The sequence below is a fragment of the Chionomys nivalis genome, chromosome 3 (genome assembly GCF_950005125.1).
Source record: "Chionomys nivalis chromosome 3, mChiNiv1.1, whole genome shotgun sequence".
In the NCBI taxonomy this organism is placed as follows: domain Eukaryota; kingdom Metazoa; phylum Chordata; class Mammalia; order Rodentia; family Cricetidae; genus Chionomys; species Chionomys nivalis.
Window position 1 is genome coordinate 111,502,832 of NC_080088.1, and position 21,005 is coordinate 111,523,836.

General features: G+C 49.0%; 1 protein-coding gene across 3 annotated transcripts in view; it reads right to left on the reverse strand.

Moving 5' to 3' along the window:
• P2rx7 (purinergic receptor P2X 7) overlaps positions 1-20,231 on the reverse strand; it is a 40,875-nt gene extending 20,644 nt beyond the window's left edge. The window contains exons 1-5 of one of the 3 annotated variants that reach the window (XM_057765381.1): positions 20,014-20,231; positions 9,509-9,677; positions 8,185-8,253; positions 5,414-5,489; positions 3,919-4,015 (exon numbers count right to left, since the gene is read on the reverse strand). In XM_057765381.1, the coding sequence (XP_057621364.1) occupies positions 3,919-4,015; positions 5,414-5,489; positions 8,185-8,253; positions 9,509-9,677; positions 20,014-20,138 (536 nt within the window). In that variant the 5' untranslated portion in view covers positions 20,139-20,231. Of the gene's footprint in view, positions 1-3,918; positions 4,016-5,413; positions 5,490-8,184; positions 8,254-9,508; positions 9,678-12,310; positions 12,620-20,013 lie in introns of those variants that run through there. The other 2 variants (XM_057765384.1, XM_057765383.1) reach the window with 2 other exon arrangements.
• Positions 20,232-21,005: the final 774 nt, after the last annotated feature.

The window sequence follows — 21,005 nt, forward strand, 5'->3', positions numbered from 1 at the left end:
ACAGCAAAATTCTCCGTAAAACCTGTAGCTTCCACCAGAAGCCTTCACCCTCCTTGAGACCCCCATGGCAATTACGGTGTCAATCCAACACTGACACAATTGCATGTCCGCTGTTGTGCGGTGACGTGTTACCATCTGAAAAGACACGTGGTACTAGCTGATTACCATGTCATAAATGCTCCCACCGTGGCTGGTGTCAAGCCCCCATCCACCAGTAAACTTGAAACTGAGACCAAATGAGCACAATTGACTTTTAGTCAGCGCCAGTCGGCTCTTGAGCAGCCATGTTTGAAGCTTCCTGGATTGGCCTGAAGTCCCTGCAAGGCTGAATGGCAATTTATTTAGGTATGCCCAGCCTTTATCACAGGACCACACACAGAGTTATCGATATCATTCATTCGTTCATCAGAGGCACTGGGTAGCCTTTAGTTCTACACTGAGTTAGAGGAACCAAAATTTCAGGCCACAGGAAGGCCACCCACCCACCAGCCAGCCTGCCATTCATTAGTAAACAGTTATGGTTCTGGACACTGAGCAGGGCCCTGGGATACAGTGATGAGCAAGACCACCAGCAGTTGGTAATCTATGAAAGATGGGAACAGGCTGAAGGTTAAAAAACAAAAACAAATGCCAAGAGGTGGTGGCACATACCTTCAATCTCAGCACTTGGGAGGCAGAGGCAGGTGGATCTTTGTGAGTTCAAGCAACTTCCAGGACAATCTGGGCTACACAGAGAAACCCTGTCTTGAGAAACAAAACAAACAAACAAAAAGAGTTATTTTAAACTTTATGCTTTGGCTAGACAGTGCTTCCATTAGAAGACATGAGTTATTAAATGAAAATTTAAATGAAAATCTCAGTGCCAGATGTGGGATACTTCCCTATGGGAAAGTGCTGGGGGTGGGGGCGGGAGTCTTCAAAATAAACTATTACCATTGCTCTTGGTTCTTATCACACAGAGTTGATAAGACTGTATTTCTAAGCCGGGCGGTGGTGGCGCACGCCTTTAATCCCAGCACTCGGGAGGCAGAGGCAGGCGGATCTCTGTGAGTTCGAGACCAGCCTGGTCTACAAGAGCTAGTTCCAGGACAGGCTCCAAAACCACAGAGAAACCCTGTCTCGAAAAACCAAAAAAAAAAAAAAAAGACTGTATTTCTGAAGTCATAACACACTTGAAGGACATGAGGGAATCAAGCTGGAACTGGGGCTTTCTTCCTTGCCTTCTAGTGCTTGAAAGTGCCAGTCAGGCCACTGGGGGAGAAAAGACATCGGTGGTATGTTTTAAAAATACCATACTTAATTTTATTTATTTATTTGTTTGTTTTTCGAGACAGGGTTTCTCTGTGGTTTTGGAGCCTGTCCTGGAACTAGCTCTTGTAGACCAGGCTGGTCTCGAACTCACAGAGATCCGCCTGCCTTTGCCTCCCAAGTGTTGGGATTAAAGGCGTGCGCCACCACTGCCTGGCCCATACTTAATTTTAAAAAAGGTTTGGGGACCATGAAGGTTGAAGAAGAAAGTATTTGCGGAAGGGAGCCAGGGAGAATGGGAGGGGAAATCTGAGTTAGATATAATCAAAATACATTACATATACAGTATATATGAAAGTGTCAGAGTAAGTTTTAAAAATATATGTGCGTATATAAAGAATAAGTAAATGAAGTCTAAGAGTCAGAGGCTGCAGGATCCTCTCACTTGACACTTGTAGCCTTTTGTTTTGAGTTACAGCTTTCTCTGCATGGCTCGTCTCTTCCGGCGCAGAGCAAGAGGCTGGGGAGCCACTCCCTGTCTGGTCATCTGATATTTTAGATTTTATGTCATATGAAGTGACACACAAGGGAAGTCACTGATGAGCGCCAACTTCTTGGTGGCTGTGTTGGATGAACCGTCTCACCTGGTTCACATACGAGAGGAGACGGTTTGTCCAATTATGTCAAAGTGTGCTTTATGCCTGTAATCCTAGAACTCAGGAGGCTGAGGCAGGAGGATTACAAGATGCAGCCAGCTTCAACTCCACAGTGAGACCTTGCCTCAAAAAGTAAGAAGAGCCGGGCAGGGGTGGCGCATGCCTTTAATCCCAGCACTTGGGAGGCAGAGGCAGGCGGATCTCTGTGAGTTCGAGGCCAGCCTGGTCTACAAGAACTAGTTCCAGGACAGGAACCAAAAAAAGCTACGGAGAAACCCTGTCTCGAAAATCCTAAAAAAAAAAAAAAAAAAAAAAAAAAAAAATGACCACAGGTATTGTGATGCACACCTTGAATCCCTGCATGCAGGAAGCAGAGGCAGGCGGATCTCTGAGCTTGAGGCTAGCCTGGTCTACTTAGAGAGTTCGAGGCTAGCCAAAGCTACAAAGTAAAACCCTGTCTCAAAGACAATGGCAATAAAAACAGCAGAAAGAATGAAAACTAAAGCTTGGGACCGGCATGTGGAGACACACGGTGTTCATCTGATGAATGTGTTGGTGGCAGAGCTGAAAGTGACAACCGCAAACTACTCTGTGTGAATCCAAGCGGTTCTGTGGTGGAGTCCAGGGTCTCACCCACAGCATAGTACCTTCTGCACACAGAAACTTCCTGACCTAGAAGTGAAACTGCTCTGACAACCGAAGGCAGAAAGGGCAGTACTTCCTCCTGCCTGCACCCTGGCACTGGAAGGCAGGATGGACCTTGGCTTGAGTCGGCTTGGCCAGCCTTCTCTCTGTCCCACATATAGAGTGCTCCTGAGGCTGCTTGGTCTGGGAAGTCTTAAAGCAAAGTGGATATTGAGATTAAAATCAGGGCCAGTGAGGTGGCTCAGGGCGTAAAAGTGCTTGCCGCTAAGTCTGATGGGACTCACATGGAAAGAAAGAACCAGTTTCTGCAAGCTGTCCTCTGAGGTCCTGATGCAGGTGACGGCACACAAACACCCACATATACAGGCAAACAAATATAAACGCAAATAAGTATAAAATAGAAACATATATTTATTTGTTTATTCATTTTTGGGTTTTCAACACAGGGTTTCTTCGTGTAGCCCTGGCTGTCCTGAAACTCACTCTGTAGACCAGGCTGGCCTCGAACTCTCAAACTCATAGAAACCCACCTGCCTTTGCCTCTTGAATGCTAGGATTAAAGGCATGTGCTGCCGCCTCCACCCAGCAAATGTATTTTCAATTAAAATTCCATTTCTTATTTTATGTGTTCAGTCATCACAGGTAGCTGGCAGCTGCCATGTTGGGCACCACGGGTACCAAACATTCCCATCACTGAAGAAAGTTCTATTGGACAGAGATGGTCTAGAACCACTGACTTCTAGGAGCAGGCTATCTCTCTCTCTGTCTCTCCCCCTCCCCCGCTCTGTTATATGCATGGGTATATAGGTGCTCAGCCCTCAGACTGCTCATGTGTGGAGGGCAGCAGTTGGTAGCACTCCTCCACCTTATGCTTTGAAGCAGAGTCTCTCGCTGAGCCCAGAGCTCACCAATTTGGCTAGACTAGCTGGCCCACACCCCGACTCTGCCTCCTCAGCTGGGACTACCGTGTCTGTTGCTACACCTGCTATTTGTGTTGGTCCTCAGGCTTGCGGGACAGACACTTTATGCCTGAGCCACCTCCCCAGCTCGGCTTCTTCATATTCTTTGTCATTTCCTATGAGCACGGATGGATCAGAGCAAACCCTGCTGTGGCTCTTGGGGAGGGTTTCCAGAGCAGCCGTGATGGCAGGACGACCTAAGGATGTTCCAGGTCACAGCGACATGCCAGCTGGCTCAGGCCGACTATAACATATCAAGGCTGGCATAGCCTCCCCAGAGATGGCGAAGAGGTCTCCAAGCCGGGACTTTGCAGTCAGGGTTATGCTGACCAGAGAAGCCCAGCAGCTCTGGAAAGGCCACCCCTGGCACTGCCAAGGCCACTGTTTGTGCCCCCCACCATGGAACTCACCGGGGGGCCTCTTTCCCCTCCTCAGCAGGACACCAGGCAAAGATTTCACAGGTCTTCCGGTTCTTATCGTACTGTACACACTTGCCAGTCTGGATTCCTACAAGTTTTAAGGGGTTGAAGAACCACAGATGTGAATGACCCGGAAGAGAAATATCTCTAGAGGGTTCTGTATACTAAGTCCACACAGAGACACTACACTCTGAAGCCCAAGCAGCTCCCTCTTCTGTGAACCCCACCCTCATCACACATGCCCTCCACAACAAACAGAACGCTCTACAATATGTCCTTAGAGAGGCCCAAAGACAGCACAGGGGTGCTGGAGTCTGCCTGCCCTTTTGTTTTGTTCTGAGGGAGAGATGCCTGAGAGGAGAGTTCTACATTCAGTGTATACTCTACATGAACTAAAGTATGGCTTTTCATGTGGCATCTGGGTGCCTCTGGGGGTACACAGCTCACCTGGGGATGTGTACAGCCACATGATGAACTTGGAAACATCTTTATGAAGTGTCAGAAAGAGACCTGATCAAGGGCAAGCCACCTGACAATGATCTCCATGGCAACTCACACACACATATTATACAGTGGAACCAACACTCAGCTGCTTTCCTGAGTGTGAGTGTGGACTCTGTGGCCAGCACTCAGCTGCTTTCCTGAGTGTGAGTGTGGACACTGTGACCAGCACTCAGCTGCTTTCCTGAGTGTGAGTGTGGACACTGTGACCAGCACTCAGCTGCTTTCCTGAGTGTGAGTGTGGACACTGTGACCAGCACTCAGCTGCTTTCCTGAGTGTGGGCACTGTGACCAGCACTCAGCTGCTTTCCCGAGTGTGAGTGTGGACTCTGTGGCCAGAACTCAGTTGCTTTCCTGGTGACTTTCCCTTGTTTTGAGACAGGGTCTCTCTTTTTAAGCTCTGGCTGACCTGGAACTTGCTATGTAGACAAATCTGGCCTCAAACTCACAGAGATCCACCTCTGCCCCATGAGTGCTGGGATTAAAGACCTACCCTACCAGACCCAAGTCTTATGCCTTTTAAAATTAAAACACAAGGCAATGTCTCTTTGCAAGGTTGGGGCTGTAGCTCAATGGTAGAGTGCTTACCCAGCCTGCAACAAGGCCTGGGTTTGATCTTCTGTATCAAGAAAGAAAAGGAAAAAAAAAGCACAAAGGAGGGATGAAGGGAGGAAAAGAAGGACAAGAAATGAGAAAGTTAAACTCCCAGGTTCTTGGAAGTTCAAATTTCCTGCCTTTGGGGAAGTTTCAACAATTAGACCCTGAATCCACATCTCTCACTGGGGTATTCAAGTCACACTTACAGCTTCTGCTGGTCTGCTGGGGACAAATCGGGGAACAGACACAGCCTGACCTGTGATTTGGTGGTGACCTGTGAAAGGCGACTGCCAGAGACTAAGGACTCGAAACTGGACATCGTGAATGCCACAAAGACGCCAGTCCCCCCCGCCCCCTTAGCAGTCCGGAGTAAGACACAGAAGAGTACCTTTGCTTTGCGGGTCCATCCATCCCTTTATACAGTCCCTGTCGGATTTACATTTTGCGCTGGGGCTGGTGGGAAACTGCAGGAGGAAGGGCAGGAGAGCAGAGAATGAGCATTGCATCGCCAAGATACCACAAAGCCCTGCACACCGGTGGTCACTGCAGCATCCGGGTGCCAGGAAGTGAAAACAGACCAAATCCATCAGTGTGGGACAGGACAAAGAAAAGGTGGTTAGTTCATATGTGTATCATACATACGTGCGTGCGTGTGTGCGCACGTGCGCGCATGAGTGTGTGCATGTGTGTGTGCGTGTGTGTGTGTGTGTACACATGTGTGGATACCAGAGGTCAATGTCAGGTGTCTTGTTCTGTCACCTTCCGTTTTGTTTTTTGAGACAGGCCTCCCACTAAGACTGTAGCTCCCTTATTTGGCTGGGCTGGCAGGTCGAGCATCAAGGTAGATAGGGAATCCCACCCATCCGCCTCCCCAGGACTAGGATCCCAAGTGCACACAGCTTCAGTGTGGATGCCGGGGCTCAAACTCAGATCCTCATGCATGAATGGCAAACACTTTAATGACTGACTCGTTTTACCAGCCCCCATATGTGAAGCCTTGGTCTGCCAGGTCCTGACACATGCTACGTCATGGACCAACTTCAAAACATGATGCAGTGTGAAAGGCGCCATGTCCGGTACGGTTCTATGTATAGGGAATGTCCTAGAAAGACGAATCTCCAGAGAGGGAAGGCAGACTGGTTGTCCATGGCTGTGGGGAGAGAGAGATTAGTTACTAATGGGGACAATTTGTTTTAGGTGTCAAAGTTTCCTGGGGGGGGGGGCGGGTAGGAAATGTTCTGGAATTAGGTGATTATGATGATGATCTGCATGATGTTGCAAAATAAAAATCACCAAATTGTGTATTTGGAAGCCATTGGTTTTAGAGTGTATGAATTTTATCTCAAAAACAAGACTGAATAGAAATGTGAACAGCTGATGTCACGACAGCCAGGAGGCACTCTTGGGGACGGCTTTTGGGGTAGAGAGTAGGCCCTGCCACCACAGGACTGAGAAGCTGACAGATAGCAAGGTGTAGCAGGCCACGTAGGAAGAGAGGACACGGCCAGCACACTCCTGCCTGAAGAAAATGGGTCAGCTGTGTTTGGGGCAGAATAAGGGGAGAGAGAAGAGGGGACTGGTTTGGGTGTTTGACTTCATGCAGCAGGTCGAACGGTGAGTCTTAAGAAGACAGAACAAACACAGGCGGGCAGGGCCTCTGCTCCTTGTCACCCGGGCATTTGTTTAGTTTAGTTAGTTTGTTTTTGAGGCAGGGTTTCTCTGTGTAGCCCTGGCTGTCCTGGAACTCACTCCGTAGACCAGGCTGGCCTCGAACTCACAGAGACCCACCTGCCTCTGCCTCCCGAGTGCTGGCTTGTTCATGTCTTTTTATATCAGGACGAGGCTCTAGATACCCTTGGGTTCTGTGAGAGCAGCTTTCTGTGTGGGCTGCGTTACCTTGGCCGAGTCATTTCACTTCCTCTAAGCTGTGTTTGACCGTCTGTTAAAGGAGGGTAAAGAGCTTTGTCTTATATGGATGCTAAGAAGGTGGAAAGAGGGCTTAGCATGTAGTCCTTGCTCAGTGAATAGTTCCCACCGTTTCCAGACTCAGTTTCTCTTTACTGCCTGATTGCTTTCTTTCTGTGGCCTACCAGGACCCTGGGTTCTTCTCTTGGTAACCCCTAAATTCAATTATGAATCTTCTAACTGCAAATCCTTGGGTCACATCCCTATAGCCTAACTATCTGCCTGACTCATAACAAGTCTTGATCATCGTCGTATGAATGAATGAATGATGTACTATGGCTCTTGGGTGGTTCTGTAAATTTCATTATCAGCTATAAGGAACTCCCAGGAAAGAAGATAACACCAATTCTATTTTTTTTTTCTCTAAAAGAATCTCTAACACTAGTTTTTTGATTGCTGCATGGGTTGGGGAGGTTCTCGATCCCTCTCCTGGCCCATAGACAAGTGGTTCCCTCGCTGTGTAGCTGAGCCCGTGTGTGATCATAGAACTAACACGGTGCCAGCTCCGGGCTTACGTCTTCTTCTGCCTTCTTGGCTCTAGGGTCTCTGAATGCAGTTTGGAACGTTGGCCGCTCTTTAGAAGGAGGCATGCGGGAAGACCCCAAGAAGAGAAAAACTCTTGAGAGTCCCTGGAAGTGAAGAGGTGCCCAGCACTGAGCCTCCAAATGATGCTAACATGCTAATGGCAGCTGCTTTGCAGCCGCAGCTCTGAAAAAGCAAGGCAAATCAGCCACCCAGCTAGGCTCAGCCCACCATGGAACTGCAAGACTAAACCAAGCTGTGTGAAGTCCCTCGGGTGCACGGGGCATTTAAAGAGCTGGAACAATCCATACATAATCCGGTGCACACTAGGACTCATTCGCATTTACTGAGATGACCAGAGATACTGGGGGTATTGACCTGCTAAAAGGGGAGGCACAAGGCCAGGTGTAATGACCCAGGCCAGACTGCAGTATAGGCTAAACTCCCCTCCCCAGGGTCCTGTGGTGCCCCCCAGGCTGGCAGCACCCCATGGAGGCTCCAGTGAAATATGAAATAAATCACACACAAGCCAGGAATCATACTGTGAGCTGCACAGAAAGCCTGTGAAGGCAAGAGCGGGTATTCACACAGGCCCTTAGACTGAGGCAAGCAAAGAGCTCTTTCCCAGAATGCATCTCCCCCTTGACCACTCAGAGAGGGTCCCCCACTCACCTCGGGACAAAGCTTCTGTTCTTGGCCTTCTGACTTGAGGAAGTTTGTCATCACAAAGAACGAGTTCCCCTGCAGAGAGAAATGGAAGAGCAAAGGCGGGGCCTGGGGGAGCAGAACTCCTTAAGCTAAGTGCCCGGGGGCGAGTCTTTGTACTCTTCGAAGCCTCTAGAAATCAGCCGTGGGCAGCATGGACTTTGCCAAGGGCTTAATATCAAAGCTGCAGGAGCTGCCTCATCAGGCAAGGGGGAGCAGCGGAGCTTTCAAATGTGGGGAGCAGTCATTTTCTGAGCCAACCTCACAAGCAGCTGTACCAGTTTTCCCACAGTAAAATCCCATTGAGACTCTGGAGAGCTGGGGAAGTGGAGGTGGGGTGTGGGCTGCACCCTGGGCAAGCTGTTCGCATTTCTCAGGGCTTAATGGAAGGCCACGGGGCTTCCCATCACCTGGGCAATCAGTGGCTTTTATGGTTTCTAGCTAGAAACAAATAGCAGCTTGGGCCTGATGGTTTTGCCAAGTGCTCTGGCTCCTCAGGGTTGCAAATGGGCTCTTTTGTTCCTCCCACCCCCATCTGTTCCTAACTCCTCGGCCCCTCTTTTATTTCTCCTTTTTTGGCTAAGTGCTTCTCAGACTCAGCTAGCCACACAGTTCTCTGCGACCTGCACCTTTTCTCTTTGTCACACACCCTCTCTTTAGAAAGGCTCAAGAACCATCTCCTGGGGACCTTTTCAATGCTAAAAGGTCACACCAGCCGTGCAGAAGACAAGCGCTCCGCCCTTTTGAATCCTGGCTGCGCCTGCCGCCCGGTGGCCCTGCCTCTCAAGCCACTTGCGCACCGCACCAGCGAATCAGACCGCATTTGGAATGTGCCAGGATGCGCTGCTATTTCGGGCAGCCCAGTAGGACTTGATAAAGCAAAGACGCATCTTCTTTGAGCTGCTGGATGTGACCCAGTTTGGCAATTTTTAGGTTTTCTCAGTTGGGATTTTCGCAGGTTTTAAATAGGGCCAACGTTTTTCATTTCTGTTGAGACAGGGTATTATGTATTCCAGGCTGGCCTCAAACTCACTAAGCAGCTGAGGGTGACCTTGAACTCCCAGTTCTCCATCCCTGACCTCCTGGGGCTACAGGCTTATACTGCCACTGGTTTTATGTGGCACTAGAGATTAAACCCAGGGTTCATGCATGTTAGTCAAGCATTCTACCGTTTGAGCTAGATCCCTAGACCCTAACCAACTTTATTTTTTTTAATGAGGCTCTAGACCCCTAAGTATGGGGAGAGGCAGTGGCCAGGGATGAGTCCTGGAGTCAGCTGCCTGGTGCTCACCTGCAAAGGGAAGGTGTAGTCTGCGCTGTCAAAGATGTTGCGCAGTGACTTCATCTCCCCACCCTCTGTGACTTTCTCTGTCACCTCTGCGATCCCTTTGACCTTGGTGTGCACGGAGCTGATAACAGGCTCCTTCCGCTGGTACAGCTTGTCACTCACCAAAGCAAAGCTGAGGACAGATGAAGAACATCAGTGGCTTTCTCACAGCCCCGGGCAGTGGTTTGGGCTGCAGCCTCTGGGGTAGTGGTGGTGGGAGCAGCTTTCGTTCTCCGCCTGCTTGCCCAGCGACCTGCTTCCTCCAGCCTCTCCCTCTCTGCAAACCGGGACCAGCAGCTGCACCTCTCCCCACCCCCCTTAGTATTACCCACTGTAGGCAGAATTTCGACTCAGTCCCGTTCTTGGGTGGCTGAATGAATGGCTTTGTCCCAGGGTTCAGTAACACCTCAGCTCTGCTTGCTCTTATTTCAGGTCATTGGATTTTTGTTTTGTTTTGTTTTTTGAGACAGGGTCTCTCTATGTAGTCTTGGTTGTCCTGGTATAGACCAGGATGGCCTTTGAACTCACAGAGATCCTCCTGCCTCTGCTGCTCAAATGCCGGGATTCAAGGTGTGCGCTGCCACACCCAGCAGGTCATCTCATTTACAAGAACTCTACAGGACAGATGGACAGTTGCCGGGGAGAAGAAATGGGGAACGGCAGTTAATGAGTATTTTATTTCCTTTAAAGGTGATAAAAATATGTTGGCAGATAAAGGCATTTCCTATATAATACTGAGCACGTGTTAAATAGCACCTGTCTATTCACTTACAAATAAGCCCTTTATTCCCCTCTCTTTAAGAGGTCAGTTTTATGCTATACGAATTTTATCTTGATAGGTAAGATAAAAATCACACACACCTTTAATCCCAGCACTCGGGAGGCAGAGGCAGGTAGATCTCTGTGAATTTGAGGCCAGCCTGGTCTACAGAGTGAGTTCTGGGACAGCTAGGGCTACACAGAGAAACCCTGTCTAAAAAAATTCACACGTTTTTCTAGATATAGACATATGTATATAGAAATATTAAAACAAGGGAACAAACATCAAATTCAGCAAATTCAGGATGATGTCTACTGGGGGAGAGAGCGGGATGAAGGATGAGTTTTCAGGGAGCGGAGCTGCATTAGTATGCTTTGCTTCGTCAGTTGCATGGTAGCACGTAGGTCTTACTTTATGCACCGTACATGTTAGCGTTTCTCCAACAGTGATTAAAGAAGAAAGAAACCGGTCCAGCGAGATGGCTCAGGGAGTTAAGACACTTGTGACAAGACTGACTGTGTTTTAATAAATAAAGCTTGCCTGGAGATCAGAGAGTAAAACAGTCACCCTGGTCAGCCATACAGGCCAGGCAGTGGTGACACACACCTTTAATCCCAGCAGCCACACTAGTTAGCCATAGAGGCCGGGCGGTAGTGGTGCACGCCTTTAATGCCAGCACTAGAAAGGAATATAAGACTGGAGGAGACAGCTCTCACACACAGTCTCATTCTGAGATTCCTGGAGGCAGGATCGCCATTTCGGTCTGAGGTAGAGGTAAGAACCAGTGGCTGCCTGCTTTGCTTTTCTGACCTTTAGGCTGAACCCCAATATCTGTCTCTGGGCTTTTATTATCTGTGATATAACTGACGGCCTGGGTTTGATGCCCAGAATCCACAGGATGATGAGAGGAGAGAACTAACTTCCAAAAGTTGTTCTCTGACCTTCGCCTGCTCAGCATGGCACATGAGCATGCACACCCACCAAAATGCAAACAGTTAGTTTAAAAAGGTGCTGGTGCTGGAAATCGAGATTCAGGACCCACTCAGCACGTGTGGTGCAGAGTAGGGTAGAACGCTGCAGGCAGAAACAATTACGAGTGTTCAGCCTCACTTCAGCCTCAAAACACTTGTAATGTTCTTTCATTGCAACAGCCTCCCGGAAGAACACGTGCTTAGTTGTTGGGTGGGAAGCTCAGCCTGATGCACCATATCCCTTCTAGAATATGCAACACAGGATCAGCTTACTAGAATCCAGCCCTGTCAGTTACAAAGGCTTTGCAAACATATGGATCTTTGTATCATAATGAACATGAAAATTCTTTTTTTGTTTTGTTTGTTTTGTTTTTCAAGACAGGGTTTCTCTGCATAACTTTGGCTGTCCTGGAACTCGCTCTGTAGACCAGGCTGGCCACAAGCTCACAGAGATCCGCCTGCCCCTGCCTCCCGAGTGCTGGGATTAAAGGCATGCGCCACTGCCGCCCTGTGAACATGACAATTCTATTAACACTTCCTAGAGATGCATCAAAAGAGAAAAGAGGCAGAGACTGCAGTATCTTCCGCTTTAGGAAGAGCAGTCTAATGGTCAATTCAGTCACAAACTCTTAACCTTGTGCGATGATCAAGAGAAGCCAGGCTTCCCCTCTGGGTCATGGGTTCAGTCACAATTCTCTAATCTCTAACTCTGATGACTATCATTAGCTCTAAGAAACTGATGTGCAATGCATCCAGGTGTATTCAAAGCCAGCACCCTCTGGAGCAAGCACAGTATTAAGGAGCCAGGTATCTAGCTGAGCCTGGTAGAGTAGGTAAGATTGAGAAGTGGGGAAGGAAGAGCTGGAGAACATGGTAGGCACAAGAGCCCTGCCAACAGGAGAAGCCAGGGCCATCCAGAGACCCTTGCAGACCTGTCTGGCCAAAGAGGAGGAAATGGAGGAGCCCAGATAGAACCGAGGTGGAGAGGGAGCATTAGGGCCATGAAGCCCTGAGACTGGCTCTCGCCTAACTCACCAAATGTAGATGCAGATGCTGACCAGAAAAGTATTCTTCAGAGTCCCAATCCATACGCTGTGGATTTGAAGGACTTTCACAGATTTGTAGCCGCATAACTGGACCACTGGCACCATGATGAGAAGGTTCTCTGAGCTCCCCAGGAAGGAAGTGCTTCTCAGCAAAGTCTACCTGCCTCCTATGAGGAATGCCCAAGTTCCGAGCAAAGGTAACTCTGAGGTGAAAGACAAGCTCTGAGGAGACCTGCCTTAAGGGGGCCTCGCTCCTGCCTTTGCTGCCTGTACATCCTCACTCTTGTTGCCAGGAGCATTCGTAGGAGCCTCTTCTCCCAGCAAAGGCACTTGCTCTGCCTAAGGTGAAACGCCAGGTCAAAGGGCAGGCACATTTATGGCTCTGTTCTTTGCGTCAAACTACAGAAGTCTGCATTGTTTCATGCAAAGCAAACGTGTACACCCTGCCTTTCACAAAAGTCTTGACAGACAAAGGGCATGGTCGCATGGCGTGGCTGAGACAGTGAGGGGTCTAGGCGGCACCTCGGGCATCGGCACAGAGATGAGGATAGACGTAGTAGTGAGAAGCCCTCTGAAGGAGAAGGGCACCAAATGGAACTGTGATATGATTGCACAAAGAAGGGGAGCCAGGCAGGCTTTCCCTGTGGTTGCGAGCTGGTGCCAGTGCAGGTGACTTGACAGTGATGGTGGTGGTTTTTCATTTATGCCACCACTTTCTCTCTTTCCCCCATCTCTTTTCCATCTGCATTTAAATACAATTTCTCATCTTAAAAATAAACCCTTCCCCCATCCCGCATTCTCCCAGCACTGCGCAGGGCCCGACTCCTCCTAGCACCACGCAAGGCCTGGCTCCTCGAGTGGAGCCCAGTCTTTTGAAAGAGTGAGTCACCACATCCATTTCCGCACCTCCATTCACTCCTCCACCCACTCCAGTCTGGCTCCCACCCACCCCACTTCCGCCCCTGCCGACTCACTCTCGTCCAAGTCCAGCAGACATGCTGCAGATGCCATGGCCGACTCTGCTGACCATGTCCACTTCCTTCTCGTTCTTTCCTCAGCCTCGAGAAGCCTGTGTTCTCCTAGCCTCTCCATCTCAGAATCGCTTGGAAACTTCTGCATCTCCCTGCCCCTTGAATGTTAATACCACTTAGGGCTCTGTTCCAAGCTTCTTGCTTTCATTTTCCTGCTGATCAGTTGAAGATGTCCGTGGCTCCAACCACCATATATCTATAGACTGGTGATAGATATTTGAAAGCAAATATCTACACAATCAGTATGCACAGTTATGAGCCTCATACCATTCAAACTCAAAGCCTTAAGCTCTGAATTTAACCTTTGACCCCGATTTTTTTTCTCCTGAACTCACTAACTCCAGAAAGGTATCCACCAACTTCTCATCAGTGGCCCAAGTCAGAAGTGAGGCACATTCTTGACCCATTCTCTCCATAAGGGTCATACATGGTTCATTTATGAAAGCTGCCCAGGAGCTCTGCTCCATGGAGCCCCAGCAGAGGCTTCTGGGTGGCCTGGTGCATACCCACAGCTTCCGGTGTCCACGGGCTAGTGCTAGTGTCTCCGAGGGGAAGCCCAGGGGACTCGCTCATCCATCCTCCTCCTCACACATCCGTTAAACTACATGTCCTATCCCTTGAGCTGTGCAATGGAGTGCAATCCTTCCACTTGGGTGGTAGCAGGTAGCAGTAGGAGGTCAGTAGTTCAAGGTCAGGTGCAGCTACATGTAGAGTTACTAGAAACCCTGTCTCAGAGAAACAAAATTAAAGAAATTCTACTATTTTATCTCCCTGGTATTACTGATATTGCTAGGCTCCACCTATCCTCCGTCACTGTCAACTCCTTAATACAGATCCCCATCAGCTCACAGCTGGGTGATCCAATACTGTTTGATCTCCCTCCGGGCCTGGTCCTGTCCCCTCCGCTCTCCAGTCTGAGCATGAACTCTGGACGAGATGTCCAAGTTCAGTGTCAGCTCTGCCTCTGCCTGGCTATATGACTTTGGCCACCAAAGAGATTTGTAAAGTCATATGATCTGTTACACGGCTGAAGACCGTTCACTTGGATACTATACAGTCAGGAAGCAGACTGCTCTAGGAAAAAGGTGTCTATGGACCATTGTGAACTCACAAACCCTCAGTCCTTCTTGGCAGCAACAGGCACCAGGACCTCAGCTGCAGCTGTCCCATACATGAGCTGGATCCCACCAGTTCCCCATCCTGTAGCATGTTCCCAAGGGTTGCCGATCCTGATCTCTGGCAATGGTACCTTATCAGGGAAGAGTCTAGACACATGACCGAGGACTTTGAGATAGGAGATTACTAGGTTATTTGGGTGAGTTCCAAACGCCCACGTGTCCCTGTCAAAGAGGCAGAGGGCAGCCTGACAAAGCATGCAGTGAAAAGGAGGCGTTCTGAAAACCAGCAGATAGGGAACAGAAGAGGCTGCCTCCTCTTCATGTTTTCCAGCACCCTCAAGATAAAGCTCAATTCTGTCCACAGGCTGGGCACTGCTGGTTTCTGCAGTCCCCCGGGCCTCCCTTCTGAGACACAGCAATACCAGCCAGATGCTGTTAAACCATAGCCCAGTGTCAACAGCCAGGGAGGCTGGGCTGGAGTGGACACCAGGAGCCATGGGTATGCACCAGTCGGCCCAGAAGCCTCTGCTGTGACACCATGGAGCAGAGGGGCCGGCTGCCTGGGCAGTTTTCATAAATCTAAAGAGAAGGGGGTTGTGTTTATTTTCTTTCTTCTTTCTTTTCTTTTCTTTTCTTTTCTTTCTTTTTGAGATTATGTGTTTCAGATTTTTTTTTTAATGTTTTGGGGCTAGACACAAATAAAAGGATATCACAAAGGAAGTAAACAGAACATTCTAGCTGCTTGCTCAGTATCTCTACCAGTCCTGACCTCTCTTTGCTGTTGCATGGGTCAGACAAAGGCGTCCTTATCCTCAGGATGCTGAGCCATCTCTCACCATAGCAGGTCCATCTCAACTTGGTCCACATCTCTCCAACTCCATTGCCCCATTCTAGCCCATCCGAGTGACTCCAGCAGTCTCTTAGTGGCGCTTGTACCCCATTCCTGTCGTACCACAAGACCCACTCCCCTGCACAGTGGCACTGGAGCCTTTAGACACAGCAGTCAGACGGTTCCACTCCCCAGCGGTGGACAGGCTCTTCAGAGAATCACAGTGGAGCTCTAACCGCCCTGGCTCCTGCTCCTCCCTCTTCCCTCGTGTCTGTGTCTTCGCTGCCCCTCTTGTTTGCTATCTCAGTCTTTGCAGCTACCGGCCTTTGGGTCCTATGTGTCACGTGGCCAGATTCTTCTCCTACAGGGGTTTCCTCCTGAGTAGGCCTTTCTAATCCTCCAGCTGCCCGAACTCTATCAAATCATCCAGGGCCAAGGTGATGAACAGCAAGGTTCGTGTCTCCTGGAGCCATAGAGACGGCACCTGGCTTGGATTCAGGGTCTGGTATCTTCACCTCCGTCATCACACTGGCATCACAGGAGAGGCCAGTCTTCCAGGTGGGAGGCTACCCTTTGGGGAACAGCCAGTCAGCCTGGCATTCGGATTTAATAACCATACATAAAGTACAGGCACATCCTCTCCCCAGGAAAGGACAGCCTGGGGCTTCAAAGGCCAACACCGTGTGCTGGTAGTGGAGGTGGGCTGGGCCAGGGGGAGAAGCTGCCATAAATGAGATCAGCCCTCTCAGCTGAAGTATTTCTGAGATCCATTTCCGGGAAAGAGGAAATAAAATTCACAGTAGAAAGCAAATATTTTTTTACCTCTCTGCACCGAAGCATCCTGTATCTTCTCAGATTATGGAATAAAATTCAAGATGGTGACATTACAGATGGCTTCGTTCAAACAGTAGCTCCGGTCATAGCAAACCAGAAAGAATGCCACTAGTGGGAATCAGCGCTTGCTGTGGGCTCCTGCTGGGACTGAGGAAGGAGCTAGCCTTGGCAATAGCCAGAAGCATAGTCACTGCAGCTCTTTCAGGGCTGAGGCTATACAGATGAAACAGTACTGCAAACAAGCCCCAGACTCCCTGGAGATCTCTGACTTGTTTATTGTTTATGTATGTGTGTGTACCTGCATGAGTTTATGTGTGTCCTGTGTGTGCAGAAGCCTGCCAAGGCCACAAGGTTTCAGACTCCCCTGGAACTGGAGTTACAGGTTATTATGAGCCATTATGTAGATGCTGGGAACTGAACCCAGGTCCTCTGTAAGAGCAGTCAGCATTCTTAATCTCCAAGTCACCTCTCCACCCCCAATCTCTAGCTTTTGAAATGACCTTCTGTTGTGTTCAGAAATGAAATGTTCTGTTTTTGTCTGCCAGCCTTCCTCTATTTCTCTCTCTCTCTCTCTCTCTCTCTCTCTCTCTCTCTTCCTCCTTACTCTTTTTTTTTTTTTTTTTTTGGTTTTTCAAGACAGAGTTTCTCTGTGATTTTGGAGCCTGTCCTGGAACTAGCTCTTGTAGACCAGGCTGGTCTCGAACTCACAGAGATCCGCCTGCCTCTGCCTCCCAAGTGCTGGGATTAAAGGTGTGCGCCACCACCGCCCGGCCCCTCCTTACTCTTAACTGCGGGTAACTACGCTATTGAAATCGCTCTCTCCTGTGGCATCCGCGGGCATTTAACACGTGCAAGACTTGAGTCCACCACATGAAAGGAAAGAGTTAATGTTTTTAAAGTTTATTTATTTATTTAACTTTTTGAGACAGAGTCTCACTATGTAGCCCTGACTGACCTGGAACTTGCTCTGTAGATCAAGCTGTCCTTGAACTCACAGAGATCCATCTGCCTCTGCCTCCCCAGTGCTGGGATTAAAGGCGTGCACCACCACACCCAGCTGATTTATTTATTTGTATTTTATGTCTAGTGTGCTCTGTCTTCACTTACACGTGTGCAGCTGGTCTATGCAGTGCCCCTGGAGGCATTGGGTTTCCCAGGAACTGGAGTCACAGGTGGTTCCCAGCCACCAGTGCTGGGAACTGAACCAAGGTTCTTAACCATTGAGCCATCTCTCCAGGTCTGGAACTAAGTATTATAAAGTCTTTTCAGAGTTGTCTGACTGATCTGCTTTGAAGGAATCGTGTTCTGGACAGGGGTAGTGGTGTACACCTTTCATCTCATCTCTAGGCAGACGCAAGCTGGTTTCAGGCAGGCCAGGGTTACACAGTGAGACCTTATTGCTAAATAAATAAAACAAGGAACCAAGTACTGGACCTAATAATGCCACAAAGTCACATCGCCGGAAGAACTGTGACACCACCCATGTGCTGACATGCATGAGCATTTACTAACCAGTACTCTTGGCCGTATTGGTCCTGCGCTAGCTGGCAAAGGAGCACCTTATATTGTAATTTGGGCATATATTTTGTCAATGACATTTATTGGATAGTAAATACACAGAGCAAATATTAGCACCCCTAATAATAATAACCAATTATAAGCCAAATGAGGACGTGAAAAATGATATATAGTTCCCTAATAGCTTTGTTATTGCTCACTTAATAGTCTCAATCATGATTGTTCCCATTTTATAGATGAGAAAACTAAGATCCACAGAGCCAAGGAGGTTGGGGAAATGGCTCAGTTGGTAAAATGCTTGTCACAAGAGCACAAAGACCCGCAATCTCACATGAAGGCCAGGTTTGGTGGCAAGCGCAGTGCTGGTAAATTAGAGAGAAGGAAGCCCCTGGAGCTAATTGGTCACCAGCATAGCCAGATGGGTGAGCTTGGGTTTAGGAAGAGATCCTGTCTCAAACTGTAAAATAGAGAGTAGTCCAAGAACAGATCTAAATATCAAAGTGTAACATCCACACATGTGTGTGTGCACACGCACATACAGATGGACACCTTCAAAAACATGCACATGAGAGACAGAGCGAGAGTGAGAGAGAGCGAGAGAGAGTGAGAGAGAGAGGGTTTCTGAATCCACATTTCTACATATCAAACCCAAGCATGGTTATGGTTACTATGAGATTCAAAATAGAGGATGGATATAAAATACTCCTTCTGCTCACGAAGATGGATTTTTAGAAATAGCTACCAGATATGGGTCTCTTGCATCACAGCCATGATAAGGAATGCACTTCTTCTCTTCTAGTTATACAGAGGTTGTACGATCTAACACAGAAACAGAGGCAGGCTGGTTAAGTGATTTGGCCAAGAAGATGCATCCAAGATTACAAAACAGGCCCCCTTTGAGCTGGAGAAGACAAGCATAAAGACCCAAATTCAACCTGCTTCAACCTTGTAAAAGTTGAACATAGCAGCAGGTGCCTGTAATCCCAGCACCAGGGAGGCAGAGGAGGATCCAGGCACTCAGTGGCCAGCCAATCTGAGCTTCAGGTTCTGGGAGGAGAGCTATGAGGAAGTCGACCTCTGGCCTCCCCACACACACTTACGGGGCCATGCTCCCGCTCAGTAAACCACAGCACGCCACATGCTGTGTCAAAAGCTCCTTCATTACCATAGTTAGAGAAACACAAGTCAGAGCCACATTGAGCAACCACTTCACAGCCATGAGGTTAGTTACGACAAGAAAGTCACAGTATCGAGTGTTGGTGAGGATCCGAGAGCGGAACCCCGACATTCGGTGCTGTGGAAAGGTGAAGCTGCTGTGCCAAACAGTCTGGCACTGCCTCCCAGGGTGACGTGCAGTCGCTGCCGTGAGATCCAACAAGGCCCCTTCGCGGTAAACCCAGCAGAAATGAGGGCATAGGTCCAGATGACAAAATTAGGAAGAGCCCAACGTCCATCATCGGAGAAGTGGAAGCAGTTTATATACAGAGGACTGTTATCCAGCCATCGAGCGCATACAGCAATAACACACGTGATAACGGAAACGAACACGGACCGAATGCTATATGATTCTGTTTATATGAAATGTCAAAAACAGGTGAATCCATAGGAACTAAGGGACAGAGGCAGGGTTGAAAATGATGGCTAGAAGGCGGAGATTCCTTTTGGGTTGATGAAAATTCATCTTTTTTTTTCCCCTCGGTTTTTCAAGACAGAGTTTCTCTGTGTAGCCCTGGCTGTCCTAGAACTCGTTTTGTAGACCAGGCTGGCCTTGAACTCAAAGATCCACCTACCTCTGCCTCCACGCCTGGCTGAAAAAGTTCTAAACTTACTTACTTATCTATTTATTTATTTACTGCCATTCAGCTCAGTGAACACACTGAAAGCCATGGACATGGACACTGTAAGTCAGTGAAAGTCCAAGGTACATACTGTAACTTCATAAACTGTTTTAAAAGGCCCCCTTGGTGCTCTAAAATGACATTTCCAAGCCTGGCTCTATGTTTCCTAAGCACAAGGATGACTCAGACTCACCTAGGGAAATCCCCACCTCCTCTCTGGGAGCCCAGGGTGTTGGTCTGCGTCTCCCAGGTTCCTCAGGCATGCCCTGCCCTGGCAGGCCTCTGCCGCAGTTGAAAAAACGGAAGGGAGAAGGGAGGCCGATAGCCTGCTACCCTTCCTTTGTGGCTTCCTCCAGCTGCAGCCAAGGGCAGCTTCTTCCTACTGTTTCCTCCCAGGCGCCGTTGAGAGCGTGTTTCAGATTTAACAACCACATGGAATCTAGCAAGTGCACCAGCAGCTGCGCCCTGGGGGAGTTGGTGCTGTCCAGTGCTGCCGAGATCTGTCCATCCCACGCCCCACTTACCTAACATAAGAAAAGACGATCACATGCAAGACCCACTTAATGGTGCCATAATTCACACTCTGGATCCGGGTGACTTTGTTTGTCTCATACTGCAAGACGTCATTCCAGCTGCAGCAAGCCGGCATGGTGACAGGCTGGCTCTCTGTTCAGGCTGGACGTTGGCTAGACCCTCCCAGGCTAGACCACAGCCAATACCCAGGTAGGAACAGTCAAAGAAAACGTTTCTTAGCAGGAACATTTAACTTCCAGTTCCTCCAGTGACTGCTGTGGGGGCGGGTCCTGGCAGCTGCCCCAAATGTGAGTGGAATAAACAAGAAGCAAGTCTTACAGGCCTGGCTGGCAGATGACCCCGCCCTGCCGTCCTCCCCCAGACGCCCGCACAAAGATGGCGTTCAGAAGATGGGCATTTTTAAAATTCCCCCTCCCCCTTTTCTTTTGTTCTTTTGAACCCATTCCACTTGGGAGAAAGCGGGCTGCCCTTCAGAAGTCATAAGACCCTGTGTGACTCAGAGAGGGGCCTAGATACTTCCATCGCCTCTAGCCCATTAAGACACATCCATTTTGTTTTCTCTTGTTTGTTTGCAACAGGCTCTCTAGCATCCAGGCTGGCCTCAGATTTGCAGTTTTACCCGAGGATGGCCTTGAACTTCTGACCCTCCCGCTCCCATCTCCTGAGTGCTGGGGTCGTAGGAACGCAGTACCACACCTCACAGAAATTACCTGTTTGTTTTCTGTAACCCTTTGTTCAGTCCATGCGTAGACGTGCACAGGGTAAATGAATGGCGACTTCTGTCCTCAACCACTCCTGGCAATACGCAGAGGATGCTGGGCGGGATCAGATTCAGTATGAGATGGGAAGACTATATAAACACTGCATCTCACTCCATCCTCTGGATCCTGTCCTGCACCGTGCCCTGGGCAGTCAACCCATGACTTGGGCCAGCCAGTGGCAGACCACCAAGAGCAAAGCTACCGCCCAGCAGAAGTAGCTC